This window comes from Amyelois transitella, chromosome 12 (assembly GCF_032362555.1).
Source record: "Amyelois transitella isolate CPQ chromosome 12, ilAmyTran1.1, whole genome shotgun sequence".
Lineage (NCBI taxonomy): Eukaryota > Metazoa > Arthropoda > Insecta > Lepidoptera > Pyralidae > Amyelois > Amyelois transitella.
The window spans coordinates 3,093,200-3,112,902 of NC_083515.1; the positions used below are offsets into that span (position 1 = coordinate 3,093,200).

Below are 19,703 nucleotides of genomic sequence, written 5' to 3' on the forward strand. Positions count from 1 at the left end.
ACTGCATATTGATTGATATTCGTTTTGTTTCCCCTATATGGCGAGTAGAATAATCTTCCCCAGTTTCCTCCTTCTATTTTAGTGAACGGTCATGGTAAGTATATTCAAGAGTCGAGTCTTAGTCAAATTAATTTTAGAAATTTCGTTTGATTTTATATACTTGGGATTCCTCTTTTAGGCGAAACCCCTCACTATTTGAATCTCAATTCAATCATGAGACAATGCAGCTAGGTGTGGTCTTTCAGTTTTTTGATGACTGTTTGACTCTGCCTGCCCCGCATAAGATATAGACGTGATTATATGTTATGTTTGTTTGATTTTGATGCAAAAATGTTTATTATATTATTTACTTATTCCTATTATATCCTTTCAACATTCAAGTTGCTCTTTGAGTGTAATGTATTGAATTTGGTTTTTTTTTTGCTTTTGAAAGTTATCAATTTTACTAGAAATTTCATACTGCCCCTGTGGTCTTTTGTTTCTTGCAGTATGACTATACTCATGCTAAATTATAAGTATTATGTTAAGTACTTATTTATTTTTAGTATATACCAAGATACCATAAACCAGGTAGAATCTCCTCATGTTAGGGATAATTCAAATGAGGTAATTTCTATAAAAGCTGACCAGATTGCGCATGACCAAAGCATCGAAATTACGTTGCCGCTGTTATTTCGAACTTTTAACTGAGCTTCTGTTTTAAACAAACACCTTTTTGTGACTATTGTCTAACAGGAAAGCTGGTATCGAGGGCGCCACTTTACTGCCCATAATCTGGTTATGGAGATCGTTATAGTAAAAATAGAAAGATCTTTTACACCCGTATCGTGACCATTGTAGCAGTTTTGGCTCAAAGTTTCATACGAGTATCTAAGGTGTGAGTTAATAATATTAGTGCTTAAAATCTAGTTAAAATAAATAACTTTTTACGACGACATTTCCAGAAAAGAATAGATAATTATCGGAACGAAAAAGAAGCAAGACATAAAAGGCATATTCTAGTAAGATATATCTAATGTTTACCTAACAAGCGTAATAGGTAAAACTCACAGACAAAACAATTTTTTATCATCAACCGACATACTAATTAACTCATAGAGTTAAGCAGGTTACCGACCTCTTTTCCTCAGATACCGCATAAATTATGACACAAAGAACGACACTATCGCCATTAAAGACACATAAACATACGAGTATGTCACTGAAATCAATTGATATCACGCGGCTCGCACTTTAACTGAGTGATTCTGACAACTGGTGATGCAATCCTCTTTAATTAAATATGTTGTTTGCACAGAAGTGCCAATGACGCAAAATATGGAAGTCAAAGAAAGGCAAAAACAATTGCATAATGCGCTAAAGCCACAAAGTCACCTATCTATGACCATATCGTGCTAGAAGAATATTATTTAAATTGGCATTCTATAAATTTTGACATTTTTTGTCTTGTTACTTCTTACTATACAAATAAATATCCAGTTATAAGGATTTCTGTTACCTACGAAGTTTAAAAAAAATACAATCAGAATGAAGAGAAAGAAAATTTATATCCTAAAAAATTTAGGTCCTATATTTAAAATTAAAAATACATATGAAGCGTCCTATCTGTTCTCTATATAATTTATGCTGGTATATAGGTAGTATTGCTTTGTATTGCATGCGTATTCTAATTAATAATTAGGAAAAGATATTGACGTGAATGAAAGAAATAGCCAGACAGATGATTACTTATGAGATAGAAAAGATTTTGATAGAACAAGTACATGCATAGTGTACAGCTGATTCTTACCACCCATTGATATGTAAATTCATCAGCAGCTTCCTGGCGTTCCAGTTAGTTGATTTTGGATGGGGATGAAAGTCAGCTTTCTCACGAAACGCTAACAAAACGAAACTCTCATCTTACCTTTGCAATCTTAGCAAAAGAATCTAAGCCACATTGGATCGTGTTAATACATCCACTTGGCTGAATGTGCAGAATGATGAGGGATAACATCGATACCAATCATCACGGGGAGATAATAAAGCAAATAGAAATAAAGAAAATAATTGGGACGACTGCCAACAGCAAGAAGTTAATGTAATAATGTCGAAATCAATTGATTGATACGAGATTGCACAACGCAACTTTACACCTGCACAATATATTTCACTTAAAAATAATTTACACACATAATCCTTTAAGCTGGACGTTTTAATGCAAGAAAAAGTTAATAAGATTGAAATCGAGTAGCCGTAACTCAAGGTAATCCTTATATAGTGCTATCATTTTGCTGAAAGTTCAAAAGGCCGAGCCAATTGAAGAAATGTTGAAAACTTGAATGAGCCCCAATGGTATGACGCCAACCATTCATTCAAATATTGACCTTTTATATCTTTATACCGGATAAGAATGCACGGTTTTTATGCATTTGAATTACCTTGAATTCTGATTTTGTTAAAAATAGCAATGCCACAGAAAGCTAAAAAGATTAATCCGGTTTCTGTAGTTATTTTGGTTGCTGAAATGATTTTTCAACTTCTTTTTGTACCTTTTTAACCTATGATTTTTACAGCCCTGATCACGTGGCGCTTATTTAAAATATAAATCTTTTATACTATTCTAATTTCAAGAACCATAAAACTCGTCAATAAACATCATCGATGACCGTCTCATGAACTTGATTAACAACCTCAAATAAAGTTTAATGTCAGCCATGAATTAATACAAATTTCTGAACGAAAATCATCTTAAAATTATATAAAATAAACCAGTGAATAAATAGGATAAATGACGACGAACTTGTTAGGATAGTTTACAGCGAACAATGTAAAGGAGGCAAAAAGTTTGAGGTTAGAGCACAAAACGTTGTTAACGAGCCCAGGGCAGCGGCGGGCCATCCATCAGCCACCAGAGAAATCTAACAGACTGATAGCGTTAAATTACCTGCACTTGCTAGGGGAACCAACGGACTTCATTACATAAAACTAAGAAAACTTGCTCTTACAAAAATTAACAAGACACCTCATTTATCGATAGAAATTCGATTGCACATTGCGTTACAATACCTGACCCATGGTGAAAGCAACGGTACATAATTGATTAATCTCTCTCATATCCTCAGGGCAATAAAAGATGTACGGTAATAACGTATCGCATTGAAAGCCATAATTGTAAAATTGTTAATTCGCAAATTCAACGAGCAGCAATTGCGAGTGTGAAATATCATTGATTTTACGGAGAAAAATATAAATCTGCATGGGATGTTCTCACGATGATAGTTGACACTTTAACGAGCGGTTTTAATATGAAATTTCGTGTAAACAAGACAGCGAGAGCGATGAAAGGAAAACGATTTGTTGCTCAACAGCGGCGGATGTCAGGTTCAGGTGTGAAGGGGCTGGAGACCTTAGGTCATTCGTCAGTGAAAGCCTTGCAAACTGATAGCCCTAAATTACCTCGGGCCACAGGGTGGAGGTCGTTAGAAGTCTATGAAGCCTCGACAAAGGCTACGACGTTAGGAAACTGCAAATCATCAGTCAATGGATTGCCGTAACGACCTCACCTGACGACATTGACACACGCGCAAATACAGAATGGCGTGGTTAAGATTTATGATAGTTCTTGTCTGTGATATTGCTATTCTGGTGGTTAGGATCGATGTCTTGAGAAAATACGAGTGTATTTGTTTATAACGCGAGTGTTTAACGATATATCGAGCGTAAATAAAAATAAAAGAATCATGAGATTTCACAATTTTGCAAATTTGGGAAAAGCGGCAATGAGAGCACTGATTGGTCGTATTTGGTCATGCCACTCCACTGAGCGGTGTTGCCAATCTCAGTCGCCTCGTTTGCATTTCGAGTGCACGAATGCTGCGGGGACGAGGACCTTTGTTTTATCTTTTTAACAGCCAGATGTTTAAATGAAAGCCAGTTTTTGTGGATTCCGTTCAATTTTTAACGAGATTCCCTTTACCAAACATGAATATGACAGTTATTTAAACATTCGTTGTTTGGGTGAAACGTTTTTTGTTTGCGAGCGATATGTGCGGTTGATCCTTCAAAACTTTTTGGGTTGGGATTTTCATTTCGAGTGATCTTCAAAGACGTCATATTCAATTCACATGTTGGTCAAATATCCGCGTTGAAACTTAACCTTGTTAGCGTTTGTTAGCAAGTGGTCGCGACGACACGGTTCCGTAATGGGACGAAGTTTGACTTTATCGCATTGTTACCTCGGAATCGCAGGTCAACATGATTTGCGGATTACAAACCTATCGTCATGACATGTCCATATTTTTTCCCCGATCAGATACCATACACTATGATTAAAGAAATATACAGCTGAATTAGAAAGCTGAATTCTCATGCCGTTTTAAAACACGTCCGGATCAATAAAGACACTGTCGAAATTGTATTGAGAATGTACCGAGTCGTTAGCAGTAATTGCATATCATGCAAAAACGATGTTCGCTCGTGCAAAAAACGATTTGCCTCTATTGGGCGAGATTGTGATTAATATAATTTTTATTTGCTATGATTGTATATGTTTGGCGTCGAGCTATTCACCGAGTGTTTTGGAGCGGGCGTTGACATCGATAAAAACCCCTGATTGGCCTCGGTTAACAGTACCCATAGTATTTTGATGGATTAGCCTGTCAAGCCGGCGCGGGTGAAGCCAACAGGCCTATTGTACCATCGTCTAATTTCAAAAAGTTAATATTTATTCTGGGCCGTAGTAATAAATTATATCTTTGCCGAGTTAACAATCTATTGGCTTAAAATCATCGTAAGTGATCATGTCAGCCATGATTATTAAATTGAGAGGTAATTATTTTGGGCAAGTCACAACGATCAGTTGTGTGGAATATTTTTTAAGAAATACTCTACTTTCGCCACTAATTATTACTCTATAGTTCCAAGTTGGCATCTGTAGAACAGTGATAGTTTGTTCGACTGCGGTTCGGAATCCAACATAGGTCATGAATTTTCTGAATGGTCTTGATCTTGGATATCTCTCTATTTATAACAACATTATAGTATATTAAAAGTTATCGTTTGACTCTGAGCTATATCAGTTTGTAATGTAATTTGTCCTTATATTTATTATTCGTGCTTTATTTCCCACATTCATTTCAATGATCTATTTTCCAGAAACATCTACATTCAGATTACTAATCCTACATCTACAACCATCATGACTGAGACCACACTAGTCCATGATTTACGGCATGATTGTATCACTAGCACTGGCAAGCGAGAACGCGATCGTAATGACACTATCACGCTTCGTAAACTAAAAAGAATGAATCGTTCGAAATTTAAAACACATGATTATCGTGTATTGTTTACGCTTGGCTAGCTATATAGAGTCATTGAAGTGCAGAGTCAAGAGTCAAAGGTGTTCATAGAATAATTAAAAAAAATAATGTTGAGATGGAAAAAAATATTATTATTTCAGTAAAGATTATTTTTATTTCTTTATAGTAAGTTATTCTACAAAATGTAAACTGTGTAATATTTTTTTCTTTTTAGGTAGGTCATTCGTTAGCAAAAAGCAGGTTGCTTTAAGTTATATTTGCTACGTTTATTTATATTCAAATAAATAGTTTTGTATTTTCAAACTCAACTTCTAACAATTCGTATTTCAAATAAGTTTAATATTTATTAAAAAAAATACACATACAGACATACGAACCTCTTAAAAATTACGAAAAAAAGTAACCTCTAGCATTGCTTCTTTTCAATTTAAAAATCGGTTAGTTTATTTTTACCTGATGGCAGAAATTGACAAATGATTAGAAAAAAAAAATGACGGCCAAAAAGGGCAATCAATTTCAATCGCTCATTTGTAAAAGGTTGCTCATAATGAACAGTCTAAATGTTAATTAAAAGTGTATCAATCACGCCCCATCACCGCACATTCTTTTTTTATATAATATCTGTCGTAATAAGTATTATACAAAGCGGTAAATATTATTTTGACTGCTACAGTCAATTGGAGTAACTTTGGCCTCTCAGGGTAACATTAATCCACACTATTTTTGTAATTACTTTGATTAAATTATCGATAAAAAGTATGAATTAATATTGAAATTTAAATTGTTGATATGAAATACGATAGAAAAATGATGATTAAAGTACTTGAAACGGAAGATAACGAAAAATACGAGGGACTATGTTACCCCGAAAAGGACCGAAGTTACCCGATTTCACTGTACTTGATTCACCAGTTTATAGTTTAATCTGTAATAAATTATATTTATATTTAATCACGTATTTATCTCTTACGGATAAGACAGAGCCAACAGTCCTGAAAAAACTGAAAGGTCACACGGTCAACAATCCATCTGAGTTTAGTATAATCTGTTGGACTATTGAGGGGTGGGATATGTGATTCATATAGTGACAGGTTAGCCCATCGCCTAAAAGAAGAATCCTGGGCGAATAAAATTAAATGAAAGTGAATGAAGCGAAAGAAGAATTCAGCGATCGTGGCAAGTGGATGTAATCACTGATGGAATAATAATAAGTTCTTAAAACCTGTCACTATTTGAATCTCAACTCTATCATTAAGCCAAATAGCTGAACGTGGTCATTCAGTCTTTTCAAGACTGTAGGCTCTGTCTACCCCGCAAGGGATATAGACTTGACCATATGTATGTATGTAGTTCTTAAAAACATGCTGATGGGCCACATTATCACACCGGTCATCACAAAGACATACAATCAAACAGACAACGTGCAAAACCATGAAAATGGACACATAATTGTGAGTCTTATATGGTGGCGAGATTGTGTAGGGTAAGGCTTCGGTTGATGTGGCAGCGAGAATAACATGAAATTATTTATTTCGAATATATTAACATTTAAACAGCTTTATATGTGTAGTTTGCACCATAACTGTAACGATAAGCACTCCATTACATATATCTAACACCACTTTATCCGATGCGGGGTAGACAGAGCCAACAATCATGAAAGGACAGAAGCCAATGTACAGCTGTATGACTGATGGCATTGACATTCAGATACAATTAGGTTGCTTGCCCATTACCTAAAAGAAGAATTCTAATTTTATTAAATCATATTATCATACAATTACAAGCTGCCGAATCTCCGGTTGATACAAGCAGTGTTGCATCATAATATAAGTACATACATACATACATATGGTCACGTCTATATCCCTTGTGGGGTAGACAAAGTCAACAGTTTTGAAAAGACTGATAGGCCAGGCTCAGCTATTTGGCTTTATGTCAGAATTGAGATTCAAATAGTGACAGGTTGCTAGCCCATCGCCTAAAAAAGAATCCCAAGTTTGTAAGCCTATCCCTTAGTCGCCTTTTACAACATCCATGGGAAAGAGATGGAGTGGTCCTATTCTTTTTTGTACAACCACACGGCAATATACTATTATTATTATCTCACAATTTTAACAGGCGTGACCAATACTACTCGTATTGTATAATTCACACTTCTTCATGAGTACTAAACACAATTTTGAAATCCTTGATTTTGTCACTCCGCGTATTGCTAACGTGTCAACTTTATTCTTCATAGAATTTTAGAGATCGTCATATTAATCAGTTTCAGCTTTGCTCATGATAAATTTCTTGAAGTGTTAATTGTGTAGATATATTAAAACTATATATAGCAACAAGTGGTGTAAAAAAATTTTTTTTTTAATTAGAATTAAATTAGCATAGACTAGACATTTAACCGTTTGGGAGCAGTAAATTTTCGTTTCTTTTTTTAATCTCTCGTCGCCGTCAAACAATCAACTCTTTACATGTCCAGTTATACAGAAATCAGTGGTATACGCCGAATCGGGCACCTTGAATAATTGCTGATAATATGGGTTGAAGTGCAGCATGCCTTGCTTTGTCTGCATTCCTGATAAGGGCTGATGATGGAACATTTTATGTCTGTGAACACGGCGTATCTCATTCATTCCTTACAAGACATATAGTCACGTCTATATCCCCTGTGGGGTCGACAGAGTCAACAATCTCGAAAAAAATGAAAGCCGTTCGGGTGTATGGATTTATGATGGTATTTAGATTGAAAATAGTGTTTTTTCTGGTTAGAAGCCTATTGCCTACAAGAGGAATCCAAAGTCCTTATAATATTTCAGAAGTTTAAGGAGTATTACTATTATACATGCTTTCATCCGCGACTCCGCTCGCGTGAAATTTGGGTAACATACCCTATGTCTTTTTCCGTACTCCACACGATGTGTACTTGTAATTTCATGAAGAATGGTTTAGTGGTAGTAGTTAACTGTGAAGAGGTAACGATACTAATGTTTATTTTACAGATTTATTTTTGCAAATAAATGCGACAACGAAAGGTATAAACGAGCACCTATAAATTTGTTAAGACAAATTATTATGAACAACAAAAGAAACTATAACTTTCACAGCAATTTATAGTTGTATCTGTTTTTCCCTGTACTTTCCTGATGTTATTATAACTACAGCCATCAAGTGCCGTGTGGTTCCCGGCACTATTACAAAAAAGAATAGGACCACTCCATCTCTTTCCCATGGATGTCGTAAAAGGCGACTAAGGGATAGGCTTATAAACTTAGGATTCCTCTTTTAGGCGATGGGCTAGCAACCTGTCACTATTTGAATCTCGGTTCTATCATTAAGCCAAATAGCTGAACGTGGCCATTCAGTCTTTTCAAGACTGTTGGCTCTGTCTACCCCGCAAGGGATATAGACGTGATCATATGTATGTATGTATGTACAGCCATCAAACTCATGCTACCCTTCCTCAAAGCAAAGTGTTGCTAATAATTCTGCAACTCAACTTGGACTTGTTGCAGCCTGGCGCGCCGCCAGTTCCGACCACCTGTGTTTCAGCACTCGACTCTATTTTCGCTGTTTCCAATCCTATTTCTGCTATTCCACTTCTACATCGATCTTCTTTTTTTTGTTCAGAATAAAATACGCCCGCGGTTCCACTTGCGTGAGACGAAGAATCACATTCGTTTCTTGTAACTGTGGAGTTATAGACATACATTTTAAGGCTTTCCAATACAGGAACCTATACGTCAAATTTTAAATATGCGTCGATATATCAGTAAATCAATGTTCTCTTTTATAAATTTAGATTGAAGGTTGATATTGATGATAACTTCACAATGTGTGTCATAATAATTCCTTATGTTCATGTCTCAACGTCATGATTTTATTTTGCAACCATCCATTTATTTTTACGATAAGCTTATTAAAGAAGGTTAGTATTATAAATACTTATAATATCCTAACAAAGGCTTCGGAAATAATAACAGCAAAAACTAGCAAGATATCTTACTGAAATTAAAATTTAATACCTTTATTGCTATTCATTGTAAACACGAGCCTGTGAATGAAATAAATTTACGACAAATAAAATGTACAAGTGTTAGAAACTTGATCTCAATATCCGTTTCCAAGCAACCGTTTTTCTAGAACACGTCCTATCTCACAGATAAACTAGTTTTAGAGAATAAATTCGAAACACGATAAAGCTGTGATAAGCAATTTATCAAAGAGATATATTGAAAAATGTTGAGGATATAAATTTAAATCAACTCTTATAAAAGTAACACGCATTTGTAACGTAAAAAACACATTACCAAATTTTGGGTCTCGGGTTACAACTGAAGCTTGCTCACCATGGGAATTCAACAATGGAATTTAAAACCAGCGTTAGAAAACAACTTTGATGCTTTATTTTTAATGGCATTTTGTTATTTTTATACTGGCAACAACAAGCCTCCGACAAAAAGAAGAAAGTATTAAAAAAGCACTAACGGTTACTATAGGTATAAAAAAAACATGCTTACAATAAAAACCACGGCACTATTGAAACAAGCAAAAAAGAGATCTAAAGTAACATCTGCTACGATTGCTCAATTTGGTTTTAAAAGCAAACAGGATAACAAAAACACGCTCGTTAGAGAGGAAGAAAGTATAACAAATACAAAAAGTGATCCACATCCGCAAGCACCGATCACATCTCCATTGTCAACAGACAGTACGTCAAACAAAAGTTTTAATTAACCACATTCATCAATCAAGTTATTGGATTTGTTAATCTTTGGCTATTGAAATTGAAAATCAAAATTTTCTTTCCGAAGAATGGAGTGATTAACGATGTAATGTCACTGTGCCGCCCTCCGTCAGTCGACAATGTCCGAGTCATGCCATATAATAGCAATATTGGAATTCTGGCGTGAAGTAAATTACCTTCCGGAAGGTAATTAACCGTTATTACTTATATAATACCCACATCATTCTGCTCGCACAATATTATACTTTGCAACAGTATTTTAACATTGATTGATATCTCATAAACTGCAAAATTTTAAGACGAAATGAAATTTGCCAAAAAAATTTACACCAAACGCACAAGGACAAAACAAGAGAAGTGTTACTTTAATGTGAGGAAATATTATAGCTTAAAAACAGCTTATTCTGTCTGGTGGTTTTTTGTTATATTAATTTTGATTTAATTGAAATGTTATGTATTTTGACGCCTGGAACTTGTGTCAACTGTTTTCCCATTTCTTTTTGTGTAAACACATCCTGCGGGATATCTGGGTCGTATCTGATTCTACTATTTCTTTTTATCTTCTTATATGTACTAAGTTGCATTTTGTTATGTGTGATAAATAAATGAAAATAAATGTATGAAGAACACTCAGAGTCGAAGTTTGGAGCACAGGATATGGTAATGTAGGTAGAGAAATGGAAGGCGTAAACCGTATGACTATTTTAGTATAAGTTCGGGGTAAGGGCGATTTATTTCTAGCTCTATTTCCTCTCGAGGCGGACACCGGTTTATATTACTTATACCAGATAGATGAGCAGATAAGATACGTAATGTGGGTGGGAGACGTGGGTATTAACCATAATGATCAAAGGTTTAATGAGCAAATATTCAATTACTAAACAAAAAAGAAATAGTAGAACGAACAATACAAAAGTAATATGGCACAATTTTCTGAAGAGCTTCAAATTTAAGCCTATTCAATTACTTCAAGAGGAAAATTGGAGATTAAAGGTGGGATGAGATTAATTATATTAGAAACGGCCTCGTCTGCCGTACTTTCTGCTAAGAGGTTCCATCTTTGGGTTCGTTTTAGTGAATTAATTCTGACATTATACATTTCTGGAGTAAATTAAGTCGAAGGAAATCTCTTTAAGTCTAATTTTCTTCCTAGTTTATTTCTGAATGAGTATAAACAACATGTGTTTACGAATGGAAAATATTCTTTTATCCAATTGACATTGAATTATATCCTTGCATATATGTAGGTGCGGAGATCGATATTGATAATACTCCATATTTATTCGTATCGTTCATTATCAACAATAACAAAGTCCTTACCTACACATCGTCAATCAATAACCACTTCGTATTGTGTGATATCATTGTAGTTATAAGCCTGTTAGTATAGGATTCCCAAATTTTACACCTGGTCACAACCAAATGCTTTACCATCTGCGTATTTGTATCCTCAAGGCAGTAATTTTCGGTGTTATAAATTCGGCAGCTGCTGCGCAGGTGTGTAGTGTAGAGCGTGCCACATTTTGATGGATTTCGGCAATTTTAATTTCAGCTTACCATTTAAATACTGTATTCTGTTTTATACCAAATTTTTCGTTTGTTCTGCCCCTGACTTCTATTATAAATCTTATGTAATATAAGTTAAAATTTGATTTTTGCAAGCGGATGTTTAATTTTCCGTATGCACGTCTCAAGGTGGTATTAATATTCAGACGCCGTTCTTAGTAATTTCTCAAATTCAAGTTAACACGTTTTGCTTAGTATGACTGCTGAGTGAAGTTTACAATGTGTTTACCACGGTTGTTACCACCACTAAATAGGATGTATTGTGTTTCATGTTACGTTGCAAATTAATTAAATCAGCTATGACTGTTGTTGTTATTACCTCAATAAAATAGTTTTTTTAACGACGTAATATTTTGGTGAATAAGTTTATGGCATGATTATGAAAATTTATAATCACTTCAGATCAGAAATTCATATTGCCATAAATAATTGAACTTTACAAAAACCTTTTGATAAAAGCTGCAAGTTTAAATAACTTTTTGCTTCAAGTCCTATAAGGATAGAGAAATCATGGAAACATCTAGACACCTAGAGAGTCGTTACTGGAGAGGGCGCGGTGTAAGCTATCCCACAGTTGTCAATACTAAGTCGATACTAGTTGCCGTAAAAGGCTGTGACCGTCTACTGGTTGCCGATCATAAATGGCGGAAAAACTCGGTCCTTCGAGCCGGACTTGACCTCTTTGTAGTCAGATGCTTGGTTTTAATGGATAAATTTAGTGGATAGATTTCTATTTTAATTTACATGTAATCACTAAGAAAGAAATTCTTATTATAAGAATACTATAATAATTATAAGAAAACAAAAAATGAAATTAAGATAATGTTTCACAAAATGGAATTATTTATTCGAGTGGGAATGGCTCCAGGATGAGCTTTGCGCATACACATCTGCCGGCCCACGTGCCGCCCCCGCTCGCAGGTTTTTCCACATAAAACTTTTTTTTATTTCTTGTCATGCACATTCATCATTTAGAACAGATGCTTTCTATAATAACAAAACTGCCTTGAGTAATTCATTCTTTAATTTAATTTCTCTCCCCATTACGATTTGATTGCGCTGCATAGTCATTTATGTTGCGCTTCATTTATCTTCTTTTTTTTTTGGTTAACGTCTGGCAATTGAAGAGTCGAAGCCATTCGTTTGCCCCGAATATGAACCTAGAGAAGTCGCACATGTGCGGAAAAGAGCTTAGTTTTTGTCTCTTAACATCTGAGGTCCGTTCCGTAACATGTGCAAATTAATATTGTGTAACAGGACGTTCTAGTCGGGTTTCTTTTCAAATTTTATTACAAAATTATTCTGCAGTACGGTTTTTTATTAATGATTAGTACCTACCCTACTCAAACTACAAACAAGCAGATAACTGCTACTCTCTTAGAAGCGTTTTGTTAGTCCAATCTGTATGTTATAAAGGGCTTCTTCTACAAATTGAAACATGGGCATGCTTTTATAGCTTTGTTGAGTAACCTCTATGGCGGTGATTAAATCTCACCATTATTATTAACTGGCTCCATTCAAACACCCACTGTCGTACTAGGCGGTTTGGAACTATGCCGTCCACCCACGGCGGCTGGTCCCGTAGGCGCAGCAGGGTCACACACGCCAGCCTTTATTCATATATCGACTTCTAAACTCACTATGTTTATTGTTCAGTAACTCAAATTTACATTCGGAGAGTCAATGTCGTCTGGCAGACGCAAGGTCTGCCATTGTTTTGGCTGTTTCGGTGGTCCGGATGGTATATCGTAGCGCTCATTTGAATATTTTATTTAATGCTCTATCTAAACTCTGACTTAGGAATACTTCGTTCTTTCCACTAAGTGCGAGATGAAAGGTGCGTCGTGCAAGCCAAGATCTTCAGATCATCCAAATAACAGCATACCATTGATACAAATCCAAAGGAACACATGCAAACACTTAGTTTAGGACTTTACCATTTATTTTCATGTTAGTATTCAAGAGGACCATCGGCTCGATTTTCCAGAACCGTTGGGTTATACGTTTCAATCACTTTCACACATTGATTTATAGTTGAACGTCACAAGCACTGCAAATCATCCGATCCACTTAAGAGTACACCAAGTTTTATCACAAGTTTGTCGCACACACGAAACTGTCGGACAACGATCACGTCGCACGTTCGGCGGAGTAGCGGCCAAGCCACAAACTGAACGAGCACGGGCTAAACCGGCGTCGCCGAGTAACGCGCGGGAGCTCCCCTCCCCCTCGCGGTCGGACCAGCCTGAATACTGCACCCGACAAATCTGGCGACGGCTCGATGGAATTGTCGTGACTCGGCGATAGATTAACCCACCTTTGTATGAAATTTCTTCTCGTTTTTACGCGGGGATTTCATTTGTGTAGGTCGTGATTCTGACGGGCTCACAACGACACGCTAGTGTGGGTGCATGGCCCTTGCGATCGCCTTTTCGATATTGTAATAAACCGAGATTGTAAAATATATTAACGTCGAGATGCAAGACCGTTATCTGGTATGTGGCACTCGACAGGGTATTGCCGAGTGCGTCGATAACGACGCGACAAACGAAGGTGACGCTGTTCTATCAAACGATCGTATGGATAAAGTAACTTCAATTGAAATTCATACTGATGATGTTCATCCAGTCATAACCATCGAAGATTTCAGAGCGGATATAAGTACGACACACGGCTCGTTTAAATAGAAAGTTTCAAAGATTAATGAGCTGTACTAATCTTCAAAGTATAATAAAGACGCAATCGATAAATCATTACACCATATTGAACATACCTATTAAACCATCAATCTTTAAAATATTAAGAACAGCATATACCTACTTAATAATCTTAATTATGTATTTTTATAGAATCGGTGTCAAGTTAAGTTCCGCCCGGCAATTTATATTTTGATCGACGTACTAATAACTCCTCTGCGTTCTGAATTATAGAGCTTCACGCCCCGGGTCTAATATTTCATTGTAATCCTTTGTGATTTGTGAGAAATCTTTATTTTTGGATTAAAGTTATTGTGAATCTATTTTCAAATAGCGATACCTTTTTTAATAAAGTCCAGATTATTAAATTCTAAAAAAGTTTGAAATTCAAATTGAATAAAAGACTTGTAATTAAAAGAATGAATCCCTTCTCAGTAAGAAAAGGTGGGAACGATAAATTGCTAAACTAGTTGGGATCAGAATCAGACCTTGATCCATCAAATTCAGCCTCCGTAGTTTTAGTTTTATTTGGGACCAGTTCTGGGAAGGTCGTATTACATATTACAAGGTCGTTGTCTGTCGGCTTATAACTTATAAATATATATTATAATAATTATTGTAAGGTATATGTTTTTTTTAAATAGTTATATTTTAGATAAGCACCAACTTCTTATCGGTGATAAGCCTGTTTCCTAAGGTGCTCCTTTGGTTTTCTCCTTTTGCGTACTGGCAGAGACTACAATTCCCACTTGCCACGATCCCTGCATACTTCTTTCGCTAATTCATAATTCTCTTGTACCTAGCAACTTATTTAGGTGGAATACAGGTCCGACTTTTAATTAGTTTCCTAACTTTGTAAACAACTGAAATTTGATCAATACCAACTCCAATGTTTACATTGTTTTGGTTATATTTCCGCAATTTAAAAGCAGGTCGGAATTAAATTGGCAATAATTTTAACCGAACCCGAATTTTAAGCGTCGAGTTTCGTAATTTGGGATCCCTTAGTGAGAACCAATAATTAGCTAATAAAAACCGGTATCTGCGGTCATTGTACCACACGTACAGGTCTGATCTGAAGGGACCAATTCGAACTTCGAGAAATTGTCGAAGACACAAAAAAGATTGCCAACTCACAAAGTTGGAAATTTCCACCGAATGCGAATTTAAATTCCGGGGAATAAAATAGATAAGGCTTTTATTTTCGTTTTGATTAATGTTCACGGTTTCATAGAATTTCATAATTCTGAGGAAATTGAACGTACCGTTTTTGAGAATAAGGAAAATATATGGAAGCAAATTAGGTTTGAAAGGAAAGGCCTCGTGTCGTGTCGTGTATCGCGTCAGTCGCGTATTTCACCGGCTTATGCTCAAGTGCGGCCCACGTCGTGTCATGGCCTGCTTGTCATGGCCCACACATGACCGATCTGAAATGCTTCCTATGTTATTGTTATATCATTTTTTTTGGTATGGCAAAAATGTATTAAGATGGTAGGAATGTTATTGTTACTACATGACACATGTGATCAAAATTGCCACCACATTAACATTGAGTCCATTGTTTTACTGAAATGATTATTTTTTGAAAATTAGGAGCGAATAACGATAAAACAGTGTTTATATAGGTACCTATTTATAGTTGCGAGCAATAAAATAAATTAGAAGGTGTTTGTGTTTAGTCTAGTCTAGTCTAGTGTCTAGTCTTAAATCTAGATGGCATCGTATTCCAATAGTTTGTAAAGTTGTGTAATAAAATGACATCTGTTACAAAGTGTTATAGTACTTATACGTACGTATGTTAGGAGCTAGAAGATGACGCATATGCGAATTTAATTCAATTATAAAACCAACGCTAATAATCTTCATTTAGCACACTTTGAGATGACTGAAGTTTGTTTATTTCGTTTGGTTTGTTCGATATAGTTTATAAGGTATTATTTTTTATTATTTTTTATTTTCTATCGTTCAAGAATTTCCACAAGTTGCTCAATTCTTTGAGCACGCATGAAGGGATTATGAAAGGGGATGAAGCGACAGAGGTATGCTGGGATCGTGGCAATTGGAAAATGTGGTCTCTGCCTACCCCTCCCAGAAGTGTAGGCAGAAACTTTATTCTATCCCGGAGGGGCTTTCTACAATTAGTTTTCTCACTGCCATCTCATTAGGCAAGCTCTGCACACGATTTCCTTAAAGCTATACATGTTAACAATCGTAAACAGTTATCTTTATTGAACTCCTCTTATTATTACCTAAGATGGTTGGATTTCTATCTGTTTTACAATAAGTTACCACTTCAATAATTGTGCTAGTTATTATGGTTTTATACCATAAAACGTTTAGGGAATTTGTATCTCGATTTTCACCTCCTTTTCTAACTTAGGTTGAGTTTGATTTTTGGATCTGGAAATTTCTACAAGGACCTTATGACAATAAAAAAATTGTATTAATTATTCTCTTATATAAAATCAGATAATGAAATAGACTGTTGCGCGTCACATCATACGCTACTTATATTCAATTTTGAAAAATAATTATTTATACTTTATTGTAACAATTACAATTTGTAAAGTACAAGGCGGACTTAATACTTATAGCATTATCTAACAGTCTACCACTTACTTGATTCCATTATAGGCACTTATAATTTTTATACTTTAACTTGTGACAGATGTATTCTCAAGCTAAATTAATGACCCTGGCTTTACTTTCCTCACTTCGTCTCGTGGCAAAAAGACAGACATTCCGCTTTAATTGTGGTAGTTTGTCAGGCACGGGCAAAACAAATTAAAACATTTTTACATTTCGAAGACACAGATTGGACCTTTATTATCATCTTATTCTATAATAGCGTACACTGACTGATTGATTACATATCACCGCAGAATCTAAACCGCTGGGTCTAGAGATGATTTCAATGTCTTGGATCCATGTTTAAGAAATAAACATAATTTAATAATTACTTTTAAATAAGCGACGAGCTAGTAATCTGTTACTATTTTTATCTCAATTATACTATATAGCTAGCTTAACTTGACCTTTCAGTTTTTTCGAGACTGTTAGCTCAATCTACCTCGTAAATGATAAAGACGTGCTTATAAATATAAATTGAAATGGAAGATATGGATGTAGGTAAGAAGTATATTAATAAGAGGAAGGCGAAATTGAAATGTTCGAAATTGTGGAAGCACTTAAGAGTATGAAAGCGGGAAAGGCTGCTGGGTGTGATAGAGTGTCGGTCGAGATGCTTAAAGCAGGAAAAGGCGTAGTAGCTAGTCAGTTGTACTGCCTTTTCAATTTGTGTTGGAGAAGCGGCCGAGTACCAAAAGATTGGTGTAAGGCTGTTATCGTGCCACTTTACAAAGGAAAAGGGTCACAGCTGGACTGCAAAAATTATCGTGGTATAAGCCTGCTTAGCGTCGTCGGCAAATTGTATGCTAAGGTATTGATTAATAGAGTCAGGAATGAAACTGATGACAAAATATGGGATGCTCAAGCGGGATTTCGAAAGGGAATGGGATGTACTGATCAGGTCTTTTCCTTGCGGTGCATAGCCGAAAAGTTTTTGGCCAAGAGTCAAAAAGTCTATTGCACATTCGTAGATCTGGAAAAGGCCTATGACAGAGTTGAGAGGAATGAATTGTGGTCAGCACTTTCTATGCATGGGGTGAGCAGTCTCTTAATACGAGCACTGAAATCCTTATATGAGGATTCGAGTGCTTGTGTCAGGATAAACGGAGCGCACACTGAGTGGTTTAAGATTGAGAAAGGCGTTAGGCAGGGATGTGTTGCGTCACCGTGGCTGTTCAACCTATTTATGGATAGCTGTTTGACAGATTTGAAAGAGTCTAAAAGTGGATTAAGGATGAATGAGTTACTCGTCAAATGTCTGCTCTATGCCGACGATCAGGTTATACTGGCGTCATCAGCGGAGGAGTTACAGGAGATGGTAAACTGTATGCATGAAGCTTTAAAAGAGAAAGGAATGAAAGTGAACGTAAGTAAAACTAAAACACTGGTTTTTGAAATGGAGAAAGAAATGACAGCATGTAATATTTTGATTGGAGGAGAAAAAGTGGAGCAAGTGAAAGAGTTTGTATATCTAGGATCAAAGTTTACATCAGATGGCAAGTATGATAGTGATATTGAAAGGAGAGTGAACGCGGGGAACATGGTGAATGGAGCTTTGCATGCCTTTATGAGCAGTCAGAAACTATCCAAAAAGGCTCGACTGGCTGTGCACAGGGGCGTGTTGGTCCCGACATTAATGTATGGGAGTGAAAGTTGGGTATGGCAAAAGAAGCATGAAAGCAGAATAAATGCAGTGGAAATGAGAGCGTTAAGGAGTATGATGGGTGTGAAATTGAGTGACAGGATAAGGAACAGCGTGATAAGGGAATGTTGTGATGTGAAAGAAGATGTAGTTACAGGAATAGAAAAGGGTATGTTAAGATGGTTCGGTCATGTGGAGAGGATGAATGAAAGCAGGTTGACTAAGCAGATATACAAGGAGAGTGTGGAGGGAAAGGTCGGAGTGGGAAGACCTAGACGAACGTATCTTGATCAAATTAAGGACGTCCTGGTAAAGGGTCAGGTCAAAAGTACCCGAAACCGCCGAGCTTGTATGAAGAGAGTTATGAATGTGGACGAAGCGAAAGAAGTATGCAGAGATCGTGGCAAGTGGAAAGAGGTAGTCTCTGCCTACCCCTCCGGGAAAGAGGCGTGATTTTATGTATGTATGTATGTATAAATATAAATGTATATAAATTTTGCACTGGCACACGCAAGCGCACGTATTGAGAGCGATTTTATTAAAACAATATTTACGATTTTCGTAATCGAATGTTCGGACTTTATTTATTTGTAAACTACATTATCAATAATCCGTTTTTGAGGGCGACACAAATTATTGCTGGGCCGTGGGTGTTTCGTCCCGGACCTCACACGTGAAGACTACTGTTGAAATACCAATCTACTGATTGAAGACCTCTGGAGAGATTGTATCGGCGAGAATTTTATATGAATATATTTGTATTAAAAATTAATGAAGTAATTATCGTTTTTGATGTCCGATAATAGTTAAGAGATGCATAATTTAATAAATGATCTTTCTACATATGTAAAGTATAAAAATAAAAGATTTGTTTTTTGTCTTAAATTCAATTATAGGTAGGTAGTTATTTTAGCTAAAATGTATAAAATTGCAAAGATAAAAAGATACGTTCAAATCAAAATTTCAAAATACGTTAAGTGATCCTATAAGAAGTCATAAAAAGTATCAAAGCAAGAAAGGCACTCTAATCATAATGAAAAATCATTAAGGAGAAACATTTCAATTAATGAACGCACAAATAGTAATATGCAACAACATATTACAAGCTTATACATATGTCTACT

General features: G+C 35.7%; 1 protein-coding gene across 7 annotated transcripts in view; it reads right to left on the bottom strand.

Annotated features, from left to right (window-relative positions):
- Nucleotides 1-19,703, bottom strand: part of LOC106142488 (caskin-2) — a 232,426-nt gene that overhangs the window by 96,261 nt on the left and 116,462 nt on the right. The window contains exon 1 of one of the 7 annotated variants that reach the window (XM_060946789.1): nucleotides 13,551-13,834. The exons of 2 other annotated variants lie outside the window; for them this stretch is intronic. Coding sequence is in view for 2 of the 5 variants with exons in the window: in XM_060946790.1 (XP_060802773.1) it covers nucleotides 13,551-13,584 (34 nt within the window). In the remaining 3 variants the exon portion in view is untranslated. Of the gene's footprint in view, nucleotides 1-13,108; nucleotides 13,477-13,550; nucleotides 13,835-19,703 lie in introns of those variants that run through there. 4 more of the 7 variants (XM_060946787.1, XM_060946790.1, XM_060946788.1 and 1 more) reach the window with 4 other exon arrangements.